Consider the following 19,732-nt stretch of genomic DNA (forward strand, 5'->3'; position numbering starts at 1 on the left):
AGACAACCAGAGCAGTGGTGCTCAGAGAAGCCAAAGATAGGGAATCCCCAATCACTGATTTCCAGACCTGGGACCCCACACCCAGGCGTCAGGAACAGGGAGACTTTAGGCATCTAGAACCCAGAATTCTGACACTCCAGAGACAGCAGGTACCGAGGATCCTGAGTCAGAGGGACCCCCCCACCCATCCAAAGTTCTAATTACTCGGGGAACCCAAGACTCTGCGCCCTGGACACTCCTGAGCAAGCCCGCAGCCTGTCCTGGAGTGCGGACTGGGGACTTACCAGAGCGTATGCGGAGCTGAGCACCGGGCACCAGAACAGGAGCGCCAGGCCGGGCGCGATCCGGGCGGCCCCCATCGCCACCGCCTAGGGCCCCGTCCCTCGGGGCAGCCGCCGCCGCCGGCCCTGGTGATGGTGGTGGGGTACAGAGCTGCGTCAGGCCGGGCTGCCCCGCCCACGCCCGGGCCTAGGAGACCCCGGCAGCCCGGCGGCCCGAGGCCCCGGGGCCCAACGCGGGGCCCATGCGCCGAGGGCTAGCGAGCGAGCGAGCGCAGAGGAGAGAAGGAGGAGGAAGGGAGGCAGCGGGGGCCGGCGGGCGGCGGGCGGGCGCCGAGCGCTGCGGAGCTGCCCGTCTGCCTCGGAGCGGAGAAATCACATCCATATGGCCGGGCCCCCCGCCCCCGGCCCGCCCCCCGCCCCTTGCCCCCCCACACCCCGCGCCGCCTTTTCTTTCTTTCTTTTTTTTTTTTCTTTTGGGGAACTAGGAGCTGTGGCTTCGCCCCACGCCCAGTGGGGGAGGGGTCGGGGGAGGGGTTGGGGTCGCGGTCTGCGGGGGGCGCACGGGGCTGTTATTTTTAGCTCCGCGGCTAGCGCAAGGGGGGTGGGGTGGGGTGGGGCGGGGCGCGCCGGGGTGGGCGCGATTTGAGCCGCTCGGGGCGTGCTGCTTGGGGACGCGATCCCGACTTTGCAGCGACACTGGAACCTTTGGTAGTCAAGTCGCCTGCTGCTAGCCCCTCAACCCCCTCACATCTCCATTCCGTCCACAGCCGCCTCCTGCACCCCCTCCCCGTCCCGGGCCGGAGCCCCGCCTGCGCCCGCGCGGCTGGAGCGCGCTTGCGGCCGGGACGCTCTGTCCGTCTGCCTGTCAGTCTGTCTAGCTCCCCCGGCCTTGGCCTCCGTTCTTCCAGCAGCCCCGAGCTCCGTTTCGGTCACTCCCTCGCTCCCTCCCTCCCCTCCCCCTTCTCTCTCTCTACGAAAACATTTGCAAGTTTCCAAAAAAGCCACGGAGCCGAGAGGCTCGGGGCTGGCGGCTCCACCGGGCTCCGAGGAGGCGCCGCCGACTGACACTGAGACAGACCAGCCCACCCGTCCCGGTCACCCCTACCCAACTCCGGCCTCCTCCCCTCGGCGCCGGCCCCCGACCCCGACTTACTCCGAGCGCGCCGCCGCGGCCCCCGCCTAGCCATGGATGTCGGGGACCCCCCGACAGCCGCCCCAGGACAGCGCCCCGTCCGCGGCCCCAGGGGTACTTCATGGAGCTCTCGGGATCCCCCCTGGCCCGCCTGGCTTCCAGCACCCCCCGCCCGGCCGCCGCTCGGAGCCGCCGCCTGCCGCGCGCGTCCCTCGCCTCGGCGTCTGCCGCTCCCCCTCCCCCGCGGCTGGGCGCCCTTCCCTCCCCCGCGCCCTCCCTGGGCCTCTCCTGCTCCCGCCCCCCTCGGTCGCCTTCGACACCGTGTACGGAGGAGCGAGCGGAGCCCTCTGCCCCCTGCCCGGGACGTTCTCTAGAGGCCGCGGCCCGGGGTCGCACGGCAGTGGGATGTGAGTGTGGAGGGGACGGAGCCGGGGAGCTCTGACTTCGGGGCATGGGAACGCGGCCCGGGACGCTGCCGCCGCTTCCTTTTCCCGGGCGCAGACGTTATTTTTTCTTATCATCCGGCCCGCGCCGGTGAATAGGGGCCCCAGCCGCGAAGCAGGCCCTCTTCACTTAGAGGTGCCCCGCGCGCCCGTGGCCGCGGCTCTGTCTGCTCGCCTGCGGGGTCCCTGGGGAAGCTGCTCCGCCGCCGCCCGCCCCGCCCTCGCCTGGACCCCCTGCCTCGGAACATCCCGAGTGGGTCAGTCCGCGGGGCCTTGGACCCGCCCCCGCCCCTGCCCGCGCCTCCAGCCTCATGCTCCTCTCCTTCCCTCCCTAGCGTCCCTTCGGGTCCGGGTCTCTCCAACTCTCAATCCATCTGTACTCGACCCGGCCTCTGCAGCTCCACCCCTGACTCCACCCGGGCCGGCTCCGGGCGGCAGGACCAGGGGCTCAGCCTAGACCCCCACCCGCAGGCCCCACCTCCTTCTCCCAACCGGTCACACCCCCAAAAGCCCTTGGCGGGCCCAGTCCGTTGGGGACCAACAGTTTAGGGAATGAGAGGGAGGAGTCTTTGGGGACTGGGGTCGGGTGGGCGGGGTTACGTGCTTTTGGCGGGGTGGAGACACCTGAGCGCCTAGGATAGGGTGCCTCAGAGCCCAAGTCTACCAACTCTCAGTACCAGGTTGGGAAGCTGAGGTGTTTGGAGGGCCCGGGGGTTCCTGGGCCGGAGGGCTGTGAGGATGGTCCCGAGGAAGCGAATGTGACTGTGGGGCCCTGGGAAATATCATTCAGACTGAGTAACAGCCCCTGATGGCCCACTTACCAACTGTGTATTTGGGGCACGATGAGTCTTCTGCCGTCTGGGCCTCAGTTTCCTCCTCTGTAAAACGGGGGCTTGACCAGCTCATTCAAAGGGCACTTTTAACTTAACTGTTTTAGTGCTTTGGAGGATGGGTGTCCAGACTCATGGGCTTTGGGGACTCCCCAGACTCAGCTGTGGAAATTGAGCTCCTCAGACACCCTCCCCCAAATCCTCCTGCTCAATGTGAATGGGTCCCCCAAGCTCAAGTCCTAAGGCCACTGGAATCCAGCTGCATGCAGCCAGCCCTCCTGGCAGCCTACCCTTCTCCAGGCTCTAACCTGCCTATCTCCTCGCTGCCCGCTGCCCGCACAGCAGTCTCCACACACTGTGTGGCCACACCCTTCCCTGTGCCCCGCTGCCCACGACTTCCTCGTCCTGGCACTGAAGGACTGTGCTGTTTGAGGCAGTTTCCTCCAAAGATGACTATTCCCAACAGGTGCTGCCCGCGGCCTCTCCCTGTGTTCAGTCCCTTGCCTTTGCCTCTGTCGTTTCCTCTGCCAGCGTTATTCTTCGTGACCTGGTGTACGGGACATCCCTCCATCCTGGTGTCCCCACCTCCTCCGCTAGTGGGGTGGGGCTCTGACTTGGAGGCTGCCCCCTATGATGTGTGGCCCCTGTGGTGACAGAGGCCCAGGTGCTCAGAGTGAACCTAGAGAACTTAAAGAACACTTGTGTTTCTTAGTGTTACATTTTGATGGTCTCAGGTTTATGTCTCTGTTTCTCAGCAAGTCTCTAAGTTTTATGATTGATGACCACTGACCACCCCTGCCCTTTGGTGACAGGAAAAGGATATTCAAGGAGGGATTCAGAGAACTAAGAGGTGAAACTAGGCCTGACCTGTGGTGGCACAGTGGATAAAGCATTGACCTGGAAATGCTGAGGTCGCCGGTTCGAAACCCTGGGTTTGCCTGGTCAAGGCACATATGGAAGTTGATGCTTCCTGCTCCTCCCCCGTCTCTCTCTCTCTCTCTCTCTCTCTCTCTCTCTCTCCTCTCTAAAATGAATAAATAAAATTAAAAAAAAAAAAGAGGTGAAACTAGGTGTGATGGGGGAGTCCTTAGATCTGACATCAGAAAGCTTGAGATTTGGAAACAATATTTATACTTGGAAGGACCAGGGTAAACTGTGGATAGGTCTGTAGAATGGGGTCTGCTGGGCTCTGGGCCCCTGAAGGGTGTTCCAGTAGCCATAACTCATGTGTCTCATTCCAGAGTCCCCCTGCTGGACATTCCACTGCTGAGGGTGGAGCCACTGGTCCCTTAACACCCTTAGGCCTTTGGTTAAAGTGCCACCATGGGGGTAGGGTGTCACACATTAACTGGTAGAGAGCCAACCTCACCTTTTTTGACAAGCAAGCCCCAGGGCCCCAGGGTCAGTTTCTGGTCAGTTTCAGGTCAGTTTCAATGGCATTTTGAAAGGCCTGGGTGAGGGTTGGGGAGTAGGAATGAGTCCCTGTGGGGACTCCCCTCTCAGATTCCAGGCTGGAGCCTAGGAGGAGGAGTCGTGATAGTCACTGGAACTCAGAACCGGAGCAGGGACTTGTTTCTGGTGCAATGGCCCTAAGCTGACAAGCCTCTGCTGCCATCAACCGCCAGCCAGCCAGCCGAGTAGGGCTCTGGCCAAGGTACACACGCCCTGGGGCCAGGGTGGGCACCAGACTCAAACAGCATAGACAGAGGCTCAGTTCTCAGCTCTGTAGCCTGGCCTCACTCTCGGAAAAGCTATTGGCCCCGCCTGGGGGCAATGGCCTGCAGACCCCCGTACTTCAGCCCTAAACCCAAATCAGCCTTAATCGCAGTCTCAACCCTGATCCCAGATTGAGCTTTCCCCCAGGTTGAGTCTTTATCCCAGTCTGACCTCTAACCTCTGGCTGAACCCTGACCCCAGGCTGAGAGCCTCCACCCAAACTTTAATCCCAGATCTCTCTCAGGTTCCAGGTCTCTCTGGAAGGTTTTCAAGACAAGGGGCCAGTAGGGGAGGGGATGGCCTGGCCATAAGTGAAGCGAGGTGCCACTTTTACAGCCATTTCGGCTGCTCATAAACACCCCCCACCCCACCCCCCACCTGGCTGAGGCACTGGAGGCCCCCACAGCAGCTGGTCGGGCTGCCCCCTCCCCCTGCAGCAGGAAGCACAGTTTCTCACCTCTCAGGAAGGCCAGAGAGGGAAGCAGAGGGCACAGGAGTCTGGAGGCTCTGTGGAAGGCAGGGAGCATTCCCAGGGCGATTCGAGGTAGGGGTTTTCTGTCCCCACTGATTAGACGGTCACAGGCCCCCTGTTACTATAGTGCCAGATCCACAGCTGTCTCCACGCAGGCACTCCCTTGTCTGCCCCACGCACAGCACAGGTAACTCACACTAACCCGGGGGGCTTCCACGGCCTGGCCCCTCCCAGCTACACTCCGGCCTCAGGACTTGCCTGGATCCCACTCACCTGGAAGCTGCGAGGTCTCCCATGTGGAGCCTGGAGCCACAGAGCAGAGTCAGGCTGGCCATGGGGAGGCCATGGGGAGCAGCCCTGAGCAGCTTCTGGGGTCCAGGCCCAAGCAAGGATGCTGCTGTTCAGGACAGAACAAGGCCTGAGTCAGAGCTTTTGCTTAAAAAGAAAAATTAATTATTTTTTACCAAGCTCTGCACCGGCCCAGGACTTTGTCCCAGATGCCTGGTGGGGGAGCAGGGGCAGGTCCAAGAGTACCGGTATGCAGGGGCCCTGGGCTGGGCCCTCCCCGCCCCCGTTCTTGGGTCTGTCTGCCCGGCTCCCAGGTGAGCTCTGCCTGCAGCTGTGGGGGCCTCACTGGCCTTCTCCTTGCCCTGCCCAAGCCCCTTTCTGACCGACTCTCCTTCCCTCTGTTCCTGTGTCCTTGTCTGCCCCTTCCAGCCCTTTCCACATCTCAGAAATTTCCACATCTCGAGGCCACCACGACACGTGACCGCAGCCCCTCTGAGCGACTTCATTCAAGTTTTGGGCACCTGAACAAATCAGATGGAGGCTGGTGGCTCATACCCAGGTCACAAGCATTAATACAGATGGGAGAAGGCCTGGTCTCCCAGCACTAGGTACCCAGTGGCCGCCAGCCAGGAGAGATACGGGGACCCCCGTTCTACTTTTGTCCTGACCTCTACCGTCCCACAGGCCCCCTGCACCCCTGTCGGACTCACTGCCCACCGGAACTTGGGCTCCTGGCATGCAATCATCTAGAAAACCTTCTCTGGGTGTCCCCCAGGTCTCTCCAGGCTCAACGCCTGCTGGTGCAGCCACAGGTCAGAGAAGCAGGGGGTTGTGGACAAAATGCCCTCCGTCTGCGGGTCTGTGGAAGGAGCTGTGCCAGAACCAGGGCTGGTTAGACAGGAAGGAAGATACCAGACACGATCCTGGAATTCCACCCCAGGCACAGGAGACCCTGGTTGGAGGGTGTCCTTCTCCCTGAGCCCAGCCAGAGCTGGTTTGTGTCTGGAAGCCCCAGGCTCAACCTGACGAGGCATAATGATTCACGTGGCTGCTGTGGCTCAGCGCATTCCAGCCGTAGCCCCTAGAGCGTGGAGTGTGAGGTGGCTGGCCTCAAACCGCCCCCCAGCCGCTGGGGCGTGTTCCTAAGGCCCCTTCCCCAGGAGCGAACCCTCCCCTGGTCTTCCAGGCTCTTGGGGAGAGTACCACACTTGATAGTTTCCAAAGTACTTTCTAGTTCCCAAGCTGACAAGAGGCCTCCAGGTGGGCAAAAGGAGGCCTAGAAAGTGAACATGGCAGGACTGACAAACAGCATTTGCAAGCTCTGCCCCCGGAGTGTGCAGCTCCAAGGGTGTGTCCCAGGGCATGTGGGCATTCTGTGACCAGGGCCCGTGGGGGCCCAGATTTCAACTTTAGAGGTGAGTGAGTGAGCAGCTGTGTCTTCCCACTGTTCCCATCCTCACTGGCCAGGGAACTAGGAGGTTGGGGCCCCGGGCCTGTTCTGCCCTGACTTGTGGGTCCTGTCCTGCTGATGGCCTCGGTTTCCTGATCTGTCATTAATGGATGGGCAGTCCTAGGCTTGAAGGGGCTTCAGGAAGTGCCCAAGCCCGGGGCTCCTGGATGCAGACCACTGAAGCCGAGGTCCTCTCTACCCCCGAGCCTGGGGGACCGCCTGTGCGGGCCAGGCTGGATTCCTCCAGTGGGCCCCAGCCCCGGGCTCTGAGGGGCGAGGCTGGCCCTCGGCTCCAGATACAGGAAGTTGTATTTTGGTCCTGGGTCCTGGGAAAGGAGGCAGGGGGAGAATGGCCGCTCAGACCTAGTCATGTTTACTCGGGCCCGGCCCCCTCGGAGCTCAACGGGCCTATTCATCGGGAGCCCCATAAACCCTTTGGGGCTCCCTGAGGTTCAGAGCGCCTGGATGCCGGGCCTGGCTGCCGCCCCCCCAGACCTGCCGGGGGCCATGGGCAGCAGGTGAGGTGGGACGGAAGCAGGACTGGAGGTGGCAGGTGGGAGCCTCGGGCATGCCTCAGTTTCCCGATCTTTGCATTGCAGGAACAGTTCTGGCCCATGCACGTGGTGGAGCAGTTGGGGAAAGCCAAGGGGCCTTCATGGCTGTGTCCTTTCAGTCCTGAGAGCATGTCTTCAAATCGTATGGCCTTCAAAAGCAAGCCTGAGGCTGCAGTGGCCCAAACCAGAGTTGCCTTCCTTGTGGAGACCCCAGGCCTGGCCATGGGTCTTCACTATCAACACCCCGGTGGGGTGGGGGTGGGTTTGCCCCCCACCCCGTTGGGGAGGGGAAGTGCCTGTCTTCTCCATCGCTCTCTTCCTCATCTCCTCCACAGAGATCTCCATCGGCCCTGGAAACATGGAGATTGGCTAGGGTTCTGGAGTCTGCTCACCTCCAGGGGCTCTTCATGCTGTCTGCAGTCCCCCACCTGCTGGGGTAAGTTATTGCCCTGTGGGCCCTCAAAAGGGAAGGGAGGCGGCAAAATGAATGGAAGGAACGGTCCTTTCCATTGGTGGAAGGGACGGACCATGCAGAGGTGAAGTAAGGTCAGCTGAGACCCCAGGCGCAGAAGAAAATATTGGGCCCCTCAAAAAAAAATACATGTTAACCACCTGACCTGTGGTGGCACAGTGAATAAAGCGTTGACCTGGAAATGCTGAGGTTGCCGGTTCAAAATCCTGGGCTTGCCTGGTCAAGGCACATATGGGAGTTGATGCTTCCTGCTCCTCCTCCCTTCTCTATCTCCTCTCTCCCCCCCCTCCTTTCTAAAATGAATAAATAAATAAATAAATAAATAAAAAATACATGTTAACCATATTTTTAAATAAATAAAAAAGATTATGTACTGTTAATGTTAAAATTGCACAAAGGAAACCAAACTTGGTGTCATTAGAATAAAGTGGAAAGTTGGGGTTTTGTGGGGCCCTTCAGAAGTCGGGGCCCAGGGCGCGCGCCTGGTGCTCCTGCCGTTAAGTCCGCCGCGGGGACCATGGCTGGGGGTCTGAGTGCCGCCCGGCTCCGCAGTGACCCTGGAATATCCCTTCCTCAGCCTGGGCTTGTGCCCTCGCTACCGCTGACTGGGTTGGAGCGGGTGTGCTGGGAAGCCCCACTATGCCCCGGGGGTTCTCACCCGGAGCAGCAGCCGAGACCCTGGTGGCGGGGAAGGAGATGGTGGGAACGAGACTCCCACCCCAGAACCCCTTTCAATAGCGCCCCAATGCCCTCTGCAACCTGGCCAACCACTCCCGGCCCTGGATGGGGGGAGAAGGGAGTCTCGCTTTCCAGACGCCTTCTGGGTGGGGTGTGACTTCCGGCTCCGGTGGCTATAAAATCCCCAGAAGCCTGGTGGGTCTCCGGTGGGGGGAGGGGCCGGGGGTCTGCTCCTCGGAATACCCCTCCCAGGCCTGTTTGACACGTGTTTCCGCCTGCTCCCCTGCCGTGGGCTCCCGCTGATGCTATTTATAACCTTTAAGAGCTCCTGCCGACTGCAAAGTTTTCTTAAACTCAAAATATCACCAAGGTCCTGGGCACGCGTTCCAGAGGCGGCTGGGCCCTGCGGTTTGAGGGGACAAGGGGCCGGGAAGGAGGAGGCAGCAGGGAGGGTGTGAGCTCAGAAGTCAGGTCCTGGCTGGGGGCGGTGCTGGAGACACGGGCTGGGGCCCTTAGATCCTGACCCTGGGCCCCGCTTGGCCTGGAGGGACCCTCTAGGTGGGTGGCCCTTGGTCACGCTGGGGCATCTGAGGATGGCTGGGCCATCTGTCTAGGCCTCAGTTTCCTCCCATCCTGAAGGCCTCAGAGGACACTAGCTGGTGAGCAATGAGCTGGCAGTGACACTGGGAACATCTCGGCCGGGACCAGGACTGTCTGCTGGCCATCCTGCACCGGCCACAGAGCCTGGCCCAGAGGTGCCGTGGACGTTGGCTGAACTGGCCAGAAAGGCGAAGCACTCTGGGGAAGTTTATAAAACTGTGTGTGGGAGAGCCATGTCCAGAGAGGGGCAGTGGCGTGCCAGAGGTCACCCAGCCATCCAGACCATGGCCCCGGGCCTTCCCAACACCAGGGCGCTCTGGGTCCCCAGTGAGGGCTGTGGAAGAGGCTGAGGGCCCTGATGGGGGACAGGTGGATTGCCACCTTAGAGGAGGCTCCTGGGAGAACAGGAGAGTGGCTACACATAGCTCGGACACCTCCCTGGAGTGGGAGAGGGCGCTGGCAGCTGGCAGCTGGCAGCTGGCGGGGGCAGGCAGGGCAGTGTGCCGCTCAGAGCCCCTCACCAGCTCCCGCTGTCCCTGGGCTCCCGCTGCGCCCCTTTCCTTCCCGGCTTCCTCAGCTTGTGTGGGGGCGCAGAGGCAGAGACCAGGAGCGCTGGCCGCAGGGCCAGCCAGTGCGTGCTGTCCCCTCCGACGACACCTTTCCCCTGCAGCGAGCGGAGCTGGGGCCCAGGTGGACGGGTGGACACTGAGCCCTTCCGTGTCAGTTTCCAGTTCAGACCTGACCGTACGCAGAGAGCCACCTGGGGGCAGAGGGGCACGGAAGTGATGACCTGGCTGAGGGGAGTGGGGGAGAAAGTTCAGGAAACTCAGCCCTGACACGGCCACTTCTCGCTCAGAGGTCTCCCTGGGGCCCCCTGGATCAGGTGACTCACTCCTCAACCACGGCAGCACTTCCTGGGTGCTGGGCAGGGCCAAGATTCGTGACTCTGAGGCCCTGCTCGCAGGAGTCGCTTCCCTGCGGGCCCCGCCGCCCTGTGGTTCCTGGTTTCTGTTACCTGAGTCTGGGCAAGCTCTTGCCTCTGCGCCTGCTTCTTGCTGTGTGACTCGCCTTCCGCTTCTCTTCTGTGTCCTTCAAACATCCCCTCCTCTCTGAGGCCTTCCAGGATTTGCCCTCCCACCCCCAGTGGAGTGAGACCTCAGGGCTCCTGATTCTTGCCTCTATCCAGAGACTTGTGAGCCTGAGGGCAGAGACAGCTGTCATCTCCATGGTCCTGCTGAGTCCTCGGTGGCAGGAAGGTTCCTGCCACATTATCTTGTCCTGCATCTCTACTGGACGGGAGAGTTCCTGGCTACAGCTTTAGACTTCAAACACCCTGTGTCCCCTCTCACCCCCTCCTGTCTCTTTGCTGCTGTGGGGAGGCCCCTTATCTTTTGAGCCTCAGTTTCTCCACAAGGAGAGAGGGAATCACAGGATCTCAGAAGGATCTCCTGAGGCCTCTGGTCAAGTCCTGTCATGCGTCTTGAGAGAGTTCTCCTCCAGGGGGCCTTATGAGAGCAAACCACCTGATGGAAAGTTCTTAGCTTAATTGAGCAGCAGCCTGAGGCTCAAGTTGGAGGGACTGGACCCAATTCTCAGATGGGAGACTGAAGCCGAGAGGCCTGGGGCTGCGGGGAGAACACACTGGCCCAGGCGAGCTCAGCTGTCCCTAAGCTGCTGTCCTCCGTAGGATGATGGGGGTGGGGAGTTGTGGGGGTGGCACATCCAAGGTCAGGCAATGGCAGGGGGGCGGGGAGGTGGACAGAGGTGGCAAGGGCTTCTTGCAGCCACAATCAATGCAATCAATGGCTCCTTTTCATATTTCCTGACCCAAGCTGTATCTACAATGATTATCGGCTGGCAGGGGGCGTGGGCATGCTAATGGAGGTGGGCTGGAGGGAGAGGCCTCTATGCCAAAGGTCCCCAAAGTACGGGCCCCGCGGGCCACATGCGGCCCCCTGAGGCCATTTATCCGGCCCCCGCCGCACTTCCAGAAGGGGCACCTCTTTCATTGGTGGTCAGCAAGAGGAGCATAGTTCCCATTGAAATACTGGTCAGTTTGTTGATTTAAATTTACTTGTTCTTTATTTTAAATATTGTATTTGTTCCCGTTTTGTTTTTTTACTTTAAAATAAGATATTTGCAGTGTGCATAGGAATTTGTTCATAGCTTTTTTTATAGTCTGGCCCTCCAACGGTCTGAGGGTCAGTGAACTGGCCCCCTGTGAAAAAAGTTTGGGGACCCCTGCTCTACGCCCACCAGAGAGATTCCTCTTATCCTGTCAGACCAGGACTCCTGCAGGCAGGACCTTCTTCAGATTAGGGGGGGGAGCTTGCTGTCAGGCAAGCTTGGGGGTACGGCACAGGAATCCCCCTCCTTGGCTTATCTGCAACCTTGGATGAGCCCTGAATTCCTGCAGAATCCTGCTAATTGTTCCAGGCTGACCAGGCGCCAAGCCCTGAACTCCAGCCTCCTTCAGGGCACTGAGCCTTGGGGTAAAGGTTAGTGTAAACAGGGGAAGGAGAAGACTAGGGTCCAAGGGTGTCTCCGAGGGACTGTGCTAGGAGTCGGAGTGCCTGCTCAGTGACCCAAGATGCCACCCCACTGTCCAGGTGTGACCCCTGAAGTCTCCAGAGGGGAAGAGGTCCCAGGAGTCAGCACCAGGACCAGAACTGGGTCCTCTGCCTGCCCTGGTCACCTGTCCCACGACCAGCACCCTTGATCTGCTTTGGATGTGCCTGATGCTCTGGTGTCCCCTAACATTTCAACCATCCCCCCAGAATGGGACCGCAGGCTTCTCAGAAACAGCCCTTGACCATTAGCTCTGACTGCCCCCTCGTGAGGCTCCCTGGAGCAGAGGGTCTCAAGTCTGGATGCTGTAGGAAGCCAGGTGCCTGGGGTTACCCTGTCCAGCCCCTCCAGGTCTTGTATTTGGGGCTCCCCGGACTGGTTTGAGGGGTCACTTCGTATTCCTGGCTACCTGTGAGTCTGTGGATTGGCTGTGGCCGCCTCTGGCCCTCAAGGTCAACCAGATAGGCACTTGCCTGTGCCCCAGTCGTCCCTCCTCCCCTCGTGCTCTCCCCCTGTCTGGATTTGGGGTCCAGATCTGGGAATGGAATGGGTCGGGAGCCTTCCAGAGCGTCCTTTCCCACGAGAGCCGAGCCCTGACCCCGTCCTTATCTGGCCTGGGTAAGCCAAGAATAACACAGATGCTAAGGCCCGAACTTGGGGACGCTGACCTCCTGAGGCCCAGCTGCTTTTCTCCGGCCTCCATGTTCCCTCTGTGAACAGACTGGGGGTGGGGATGGCCCTTCCAGGTAACAGAGCAGGCGGCAGTGGCCAGGCCTCAAACACCTGGGCACACAGGTTCACACACACAGGCGCGTGCACTGACACAGCCAGCCAGACTTCACTGGGCCGGCCTGCTGGGGCTCCTGGATCTCTCCGGCCTTCAGACCCTCTCCTCCTTCCTAGGGCTTCTGGCTCCCACTCAGAGCTGCTTATACTTGGAGATGTGATGTCTTAGGTGTGTGTTCAGGCAAAGGCACGTGTATATGTGAATGTGTGCAAAGAGCATGTGTATGCAACTGTGTGTGAACATTCATGCCAGGCCATCTGTATAGCATGAGGATTTGTGTTTAAATGAGTGAGCAAAGGAGTGTGTCTATTCTTGGTCCAAAAAGTGTGTCTGTGGGCCAGGGTTTCCGAGGGAGGCTGTATGTGTGCACGCGTGTGCACATGCACGCTTCCGTGTGATTCCTGATGGCCCCAGGGCTGGTGAAAGGGACCAGGCAGGGTGCAGAGTGTCCATGGACCGGTGAGATCTGCAGACACGTGGACACACAGCAGGGAAGGCTACTGTGTGTGTGTGCGTGTGTGTGCGTGTGTGTGTGTGTGTCTTGCGTTTTAGAGATCACCACACCGGCGGGCAGGCGGATGTATAAATACCCACACAGGCAGGTACCGGAATTGACCCTAACTATTCTGGGCTGGGGGTTGGGCCATTTTTAATGCAGGTCCACACCCTGGGCCACAGAGGGTGTTTGTGTGGCCATTGGAGGCAAGGCCACAGCTGGTGCTGGGAGGGGTGAGGTGGGGTGGGGACACCACAGGTAGGTGGCATCTGGATGGGGACAGCAAGAGAGGCCCTGCTTCTTCTGCTGCCGTTACCTCCGTCACCTCCTTGTCATCCTCCTTTCTTTTTTTTTTTTTTAATGTTAATTTTTAGTTTAATTGTGTGGACATGGTTTCAAGTGTCCCACTCAAGATAACACCCTCTACCCACCTCATTGTGGTCCCCTACCCTGGTCGCTCTCCTTTCTGTATTTCCACCACTGCCATCCCTGTCCCCTGCACTGCCTTCATTCCTGTCACCATCCTCTCCCAGCCTGATGTCTCCTCCTTGTCTGTCTCGGGACATTTGGGGGTGAGTGACAGGTGAGGGTGCATCGGCCTCACGCCGGCGAGGAGCTGGTTTCCTGAGCGCACGTGCTCTCCGGAAGGTGCATCCTGCCCCGGCCCCTCCCCTTGTCTCTGAGCTGCCTCGACAGCCCTCTCTCCCCTGTTTTGGAATCTGTCCGCATCTCTGTTTTGGCGTCTGCGTCTCGTTTCTGCTGTAGCTGGGTCCCCGGCTCCAGTCTCTCCGATGGCCCCTGGGAGCGGGCTCCTCCTCTCCGCCAGTGTGAACTGTTTGCCTGAGACAGTCGGTCCATCCAGCCAAACAACCACCCAATTCAGACTCCTCGTCTGACTGACGGATTTTTTTCCTCCTTGCTAAATTTACTTGCATTTTTGACTGAATTGGCCATTCAACAGAGGTTGTGTCCACATGCCCCCGCCCCATCCGTGCCAGTGAGGAACAGGCTCACAGATGGACATGCACACAGAGCCAGGAGCATCCCCCCCTCCCCCGCCCATACACACTTGTGGTCACAGTCTCGTGTGACACACGTGAGCACACATGATGACAGACGCCCACATGATCACACGATTTCCCATCCTTGTGCCCACAGCGATTACACGTGAGCACACACAGATGGCACAGGCCTACACAATCACACACGCGCTCACACCGCATGCTGTGGGGACAGTGTCTGTGCCCCCAGACCTATTCTGGGGGAGCCTCGAGGAAGTGGAAGCTCGGCGGGGGCCCCGCCCACAGCCTGGGGCGGCCCCGGGTGCAGCCTCCTTCCTCCACCCTCAGCCTGTCTAGGTGGGGTCCCTGGTCATCTCGGGCCACCACTGCAGGGCCCCTGCAAGCCTCAATAGCAGTTCCCAGACCCCGATCCTAAAAGGGGACTCTTTTTTTTTTCTTCCAAGGACAATAAATATTTGCTCTTTGGGAAACTGCTGGTGGGAGAGTACAGGGTTTGGCCCAGTGGCAGGGAATGTCCAGGGCAGTTCAGGGAGGCCACAGGCCCTGCTGGGAGGCGGAGGGCTGGACCCCTCTGGAGGCCGGCCCGGCAGGCGTGGCGGGAGCCGGAGTGGGTGCTGCTCCTCACCTCTTCCCTCTGACCCTGATGCCTTGGCCCATCTGTCCATCTCGGACCCCTCTACCTCAAACCTCAGCCCTTGCGAGCTCTTTCCCGACGCCCACTCACAGCCTCCACCCCTTCTCCCTGCACTCAGGATGCCCGACCCCAGCTGGCAGTCTGACTCTTTGGACTAAATATGGGTTCATTGTCCCCAGACACATTTCTAATCTACCTCCTTAAACCAACCACGGAGGGCAGAGCCGATGTCCCCGGGGCCAGGCCCCTGAGAGCAGAGAACACCTTCAGACTGGGCGCCTGAAGTCAAGGCTGTGCCCTCTTTCCATAAAGAACCAAGCCTGGCCTGACCGGGTGGTGGCGCAGTGGATAGAGCATTGGACTGGGATGCAGAGGACCCAAATTCAAGACCCCCGAGGTCGCCAGCTTGAGCACAGGCTCATCTGGTTTGATCAAGGCTCACCAGCTTGAGCTCAAGGTCACTGGCTTGAGCAAGGGGTCACTCGGTCTGCTGAAGGCCCACGGTCAAGGCACATATGAGAAATCAATCAGTGAACAACTAAGGAACCGCAACGAAGAATTGATGCTTCTCATCTGTCTCCCTTCCTGTCTGTCTGTCCCTATCTATCCCTCTCTCTGACTCTCCCTGTCTCTGCCACAAAAAAAAAAAAAAGAGCCAAGCCTGACCAACAGTGTCCCCCAGCCTGTCCCCTGTGAGGCACTGGTCCCTGGAGGATCCTGCCTGTCCACCCCTCTCTTCTGCTCAATTGGGCTCCCAAATATAGCGGCGTGGCCACAGCCGGCCAGGACACCACAGCCCCAAGCGTCAGTCCTGGGCCGGGATCAGAGGGGCAGGAGCTGATTATAGGTCCCTGGGCCAAACCCAGGGCTTGCCTGCCAGCCCACTGGGCCCTGCCACCCCCACCCCTAGAACCACAAGGTTGGAGCATCTGGTCCCCGTCAGCACAGTGGGCAGAGGGAGGGGCCTGAGGGCTGTGTTTGGATTGCCGAGGACAGAGTTGTCTGTGTGTGGCGTCGGGGTGGCAAGGATGGGCTGGGACTCAGGCAAGTGACTGTCCTCCGAACACAGCGTCACCTTGCCCCGCCAGTAGCCATTGTACAGATGAGGAAACTGAGGCCAGGAGCAGCCAGGACCAGCCTGGGTCACGAGACCATGAGGAGCCTCCTGCCTCCCTCCGACCGCTCCTTCCCATCTTTCAAATCCTGGGCTGGGATCTCTGGAAAGCAGGCCACAGCCTGTTGGTGGCAGAGCAGCTCTGCTGGGAAGTCCTCCTGGGAGTTAGACTTTCCCCCCCCGAGGCTCAGGGGCCAGGGATGGTGCAGAAGTTCCTCTCCTCTGGGCCCCTGTGGCTGCCTCGTGGCACTTCTAGCCCGAGTTGGGGCCTTGGCCCCCCATCTGTGCAGTTGGGCAGAGATTGGGATCCTGTGTGGGGTTTGTATCTATGGCACCCAACATGTGGTGGTGGATTCGCGTCTATGTGGCTACACACGTGTGCCCTGGTGGGTGAGCTGCAGCCCGTGGGCCTGCCCACGCCCGGACTGGGTCCCCAGGACCTGCTGCACAGCAACATTTGACCTACTTCTAAGGCTCTGGGTCTGGCCCAGGCCGCGTTCTTGACTCCTCCGGGAAGTGTGGGCCTGCATCCCAGCCTAGAGGCCGTGGGCCAGGAGGGGCGGTCCGGGGCGGGCCAGGGCAGCCTGCAGAGCCTGCGGCCCTGGGGACAAGGGCACATGGGGAACCAGACCCTCTTTCTCTGCCTCCGGCTCCTGGGCCCAAGGGACAGCCAGACCTCACCCGTCCCTGCCTTCCCTCATCCCCCTCCACGTGGCTACCATATTCTGAACTCCCCCAGTTGGCTCTGACAGGACGAGGGACATTCCTTGTGCCCCTCTGAACATTACCAGGAAGGTCTGCCAAGCACTCACCCCTGCTGTTTGCCAAGACTTTACCCTCCACGCTGCCCCACCCTTGTCTACAGAGCAGTGGGCAGAGCCGGTCTAGAAAACCAGCAGCCCCTGTCCCTGGTCTGGGGTCTGGGTTTTGTTTGTGGGCCTGGAGTGTAGGTTAGAGTCCTGGGTCTTAGGCCTGGCTTCTGGGTCTGAGTCCTGGATCTAGACTCTGGGTTTAGAAACCAGGGGCCTTGGTCTGGGTCTGAAGTCTGGGTTTCAGATCTGGGTTTGCCATCCTGGAATTGGGAGCCTGGGTTCCCTGAGTGGAGTCTGGTCCCGGGCTCTGGGTTCTAGGTTTTAAGTTCGGGGCTCAGATTCTGAGACCTGAGCCTAGGGTCTGGGTTGGAGGTTTCCGGTCTGGAGTCGGGGTCTGGGTAGCGATCCTGAGTTCTGGGGTTTGGGTTCAGGATCCAAAGGCCAGTTCCTGTCCCTTCTACGCCCCCTGCTGGCTGGTCACCATGGTTGTCTCACAGCCCATACTACGGGGTCACCTTTACCTCTTCCGGCAATTGAGAGGACTTGTGCCAACAGACGGGAGTGGCACGAAGTGAGCTGAGGTAGTGGCAGGTTGGCTTCAGGGCAGCCACCGGCTGCACGACTGTCCCAAGGTGCCCCTGCGCTCACCAGAACCCTTGTCCATATGCAAATCCCTCCTCCCCAGGCTCCCCTCGCCCCACCCCACCGTGGCTTTGGCAAGGGGTCTCCATCCCTGTGTTCAGGACATTTACTCATCCAACTTGTATTGAGTGCCTACTGCACACTGGGCTCTGCCCCAGACCCTGGGGATACACAGCTGTGGAAGACCAGAAATTCCTCCTACACCAGCTGGTACTCTTGGGGTGGGGTGGGGGGTACAGGTAAGAAACAAGATAAAGAAACAAGCTCATTTCAGGGCGGGCAGGGATGGAGAATCAGGGTGAGAGACGGGGCAGAGGGAGCAGGTCCAGGGTCGTCGGAGGAGGCTTTCAGGGGAGGTGGCATCTCACTGAAGCCAATGGGTGACAAGGAGCATACCAGGGCCAGGGTCTCAGACAAGGGTGCCAGGGGGAGGAAACGGTCTGAACAAAGGCAGGGAGGTTGGGAAGAGCCTAGGAGGCCAGTGTGGCCAGGGGTCTCCTGCCTCCTATTCACAGACCCTCAGCAGTCAGGGCTCACCCCTTCCCCAGCACTCCGCTTGGCTGTGAGGAGGGGGCGGTAAGGCGGTTGCCCCGGCGACGGCTCTGGCACGTGGCATGTGTAAGTCTGTGTCAGACAAGGTCACCACTCAGACACTGAAGCTGGAAGAGCCAAAGGGGTAAGATCCAGGCCCCGCCCAATGCCCTTGGCTCTCCAGACCCCCAGGCCCTGCCAGGGTCTTGCCTGCTAGGTTGTCATTCCTGAAGGACACGGAGCTTGGGCTGGGACCTGGGAGAGATGAGAATCAAGCCGTGGAGTGACCTGTCCTTGCTGCTCGCTGCCCACCCTTCCCTCTCTCATCGCCACCCCACCCTGGCCCCTGGCTCACCCGCCTGCCTACCTGTCCAACCCCTGCCCTGCTCCTGGTCTCAACCCCCAATCCTGCAGGCAGTCAGGGGCCTGGTCCGGGGACAGCCTGGGCTGATCTTGCAGTGTCCCTGCCAGGGGTTGGGCGTTAGTTACAAGTTGCACGGGGTCCTAGGGGAGAGCCCTGGGTCCTGCTGCTCCCTGGAGCTCAGATAGAGGCCCAGCCCCAGCTTCCACGCGAGCCCTGGGTGGTGGGGAGTGGAAGATGGCTCTGTGCCCAGCGTCCCCATTGCGGGACCACATCTGCGCTTTGCAGGAGGCGAGGCACCAAGAAACCTCTCCCCCCAGCCCCCCAACGGGCAGAGGACTGCAGCGCTGCACGGCTCTGCCTGCCCCGTCTCACAGAACTGTGGCCCAGGAAGGCCGTGTCACTCATCTACTGCTATGCCAAGGGATGGCATCGTGTGTGAACAAAACAAGCGGGGAGAACGGGTGGTCCTGTGTTTGTCCTCTGCCCTGGGCCTCTGTTTCCCCATGGAGAGTGAAAGGGGGATGAGCGGTGTCTTGTTGGCTATGCCCGCGGGTGACTGGAGCCCTGTGGGACACGCAGTTCGCCGTCCAGAGGGCCCACAGGCCTGGGCACTGAGGCAGGCCGCCCGAGGCCTCTCTCTGTGTGTCCCCTCTGGCCGTCTTCTCCCCTTGTGGTATTTGTAGCTCATCTCTGTGGACCCTCCCCACCCCTTTCTTTCTCAATACTCCTGCCAAACATCTGGAAGAAAAGTGAAAAACTTGCCTCCCCCCCAGCACCGGATGTTGTCAGATTTCCAGATGTGGGGTGTTCTGCCCTCCAGATGAGAGGAGGAATGTCTGGTGTCCCAGCTAGGAGGGGGCCCAGCCCCATCCTGGGACTGCTGTCCCCTCACCATGAAGCTGAGTGAATGGGTGGGACAGACCTGGGCCCCGCAGGTGACAGTGGGGACACCTAGGTAGAGATCAGGTGGCTCCTCTCCTCAGGCTCCAGCCGGGATGCACACCTGGGACATCCCCAAGGGGTCCGGGGTAGAGGGGGAGACATTGCCTCTGAAGTTTCTATCAAAGGCTCCAGGCACTTAAAAATAACAAGGAACACCTCCTTCCCACCCCCTCGGGGCCTCAGCGCAGACACTGGGCAAAGAGCGGAGCCCAATGTGTTCGCAAGATGTCCCCACTCTCAGAGTTCCGTGCCTGGATGGGCCTCCTGCCACCTCAGCCTTTCCTGCCCCCCTCCCCAAATGCCGGCCCAGCTAAGCTGCACTCTCACCGCTGTCTGCTGAGGGCCGAGCTCTCTAGGGTGGGCACTGAGGGTAGGGACCAGGGTGAGTATCCTGAGCTGGGCATGGGGTGGGAGGTGGGGTGCAAACCTCGCCCAGCCCCCCGCGGTCCCTCAGAGAGGCAGACAGTCCCAGGGCTCCCACCAGAAATGTTGGCAGAGGGAAATACGGGGCACCGGTTACAGCATCCGAGAGGATTTCCTGGAATAGGGGGCGGTGGGCCGCACCCTGAATGTACCAAGCAGCGGAGAGGCAAGGGCACTCGGGCAGAGGCTACCGTGTGTCTAAGGGTCTGGCAGGGAGCAGAGGCAGTAAGAAATGAGGGCGGAACCCAGGAACTGGTCTCTGGGCCGGGCAGGCGGACAAAGGAGGCCGCGGGGGCTGTTGAGCTGGGCTGGACCACTGCCCTCGAGGGAGAGGCACCCATTCTACTGCCTCTTGGGGTGCTCCTGGAGACCCCCAGATTCATGGCTGGGGCTGGGGCTGCCTGAGAGCCATAGCACTCACACAGCGGCACACAAACACCCAGACACACACACACAGGGCCCGGCAGCAACCACGCACACA

General features: G+C 60.4%; 1 protein-coding gene across 4 annotated transcripts in view; it reads right to left on the reverse strand.

Moving 5' to 3' along the window:
• PTH1R (parathyroid hormone 1 receptor) overlaps positions 1–5,239 on the reverse strand; it is a 28,153-nt gene extending 22,914 nt beyond the window's left edge. Inside the window, exons 1-3 of one of the 4 annotated variants that reach the window (XM_066351114.1) lie at positions 5,148–5,239; positions 2,678–2,734; positions 285–407 (exon numbers count right to left, since the gene is read on the reverse strand). In XM_066351114.1, the coding sequence (XP_066207211.1) occupies positions 285–359 (75 nt within the window). In that variant the 5' untranslated portion in view covers positions 360–407; positions 2,678–2,734; positions 5,148–5,239. Of the gene's footprint in view, positions 1–284; positions 408–1,434; positions 1,643–2,677; positions 2,735–5,147 lie in introns of those variants that run through there. The other 3 variants (XM_066351116.1, XM_066351115.1, XM_066351118.1) reach the window with 3 other exon arrangements.
• Positions 5,240–19,732: the final 14,493 nt, after the last annotated feature.

This window comes from Saccopteryx leptura, chromosome 10 (assembly GCF_036850995.1).
Source record: "Saccopteryx leptura isolate mSacLep1 chromosome 10, mSacLep1_pri_phased_curated, whole genome shotgun sequence".
Classification (NCBI taxonomy): Eukaryota; Metazoa; Chordata; class Mammalia; order Chiroptera; family Emballonuridae; genus Saccopteryx; species Saccopteryx leptura.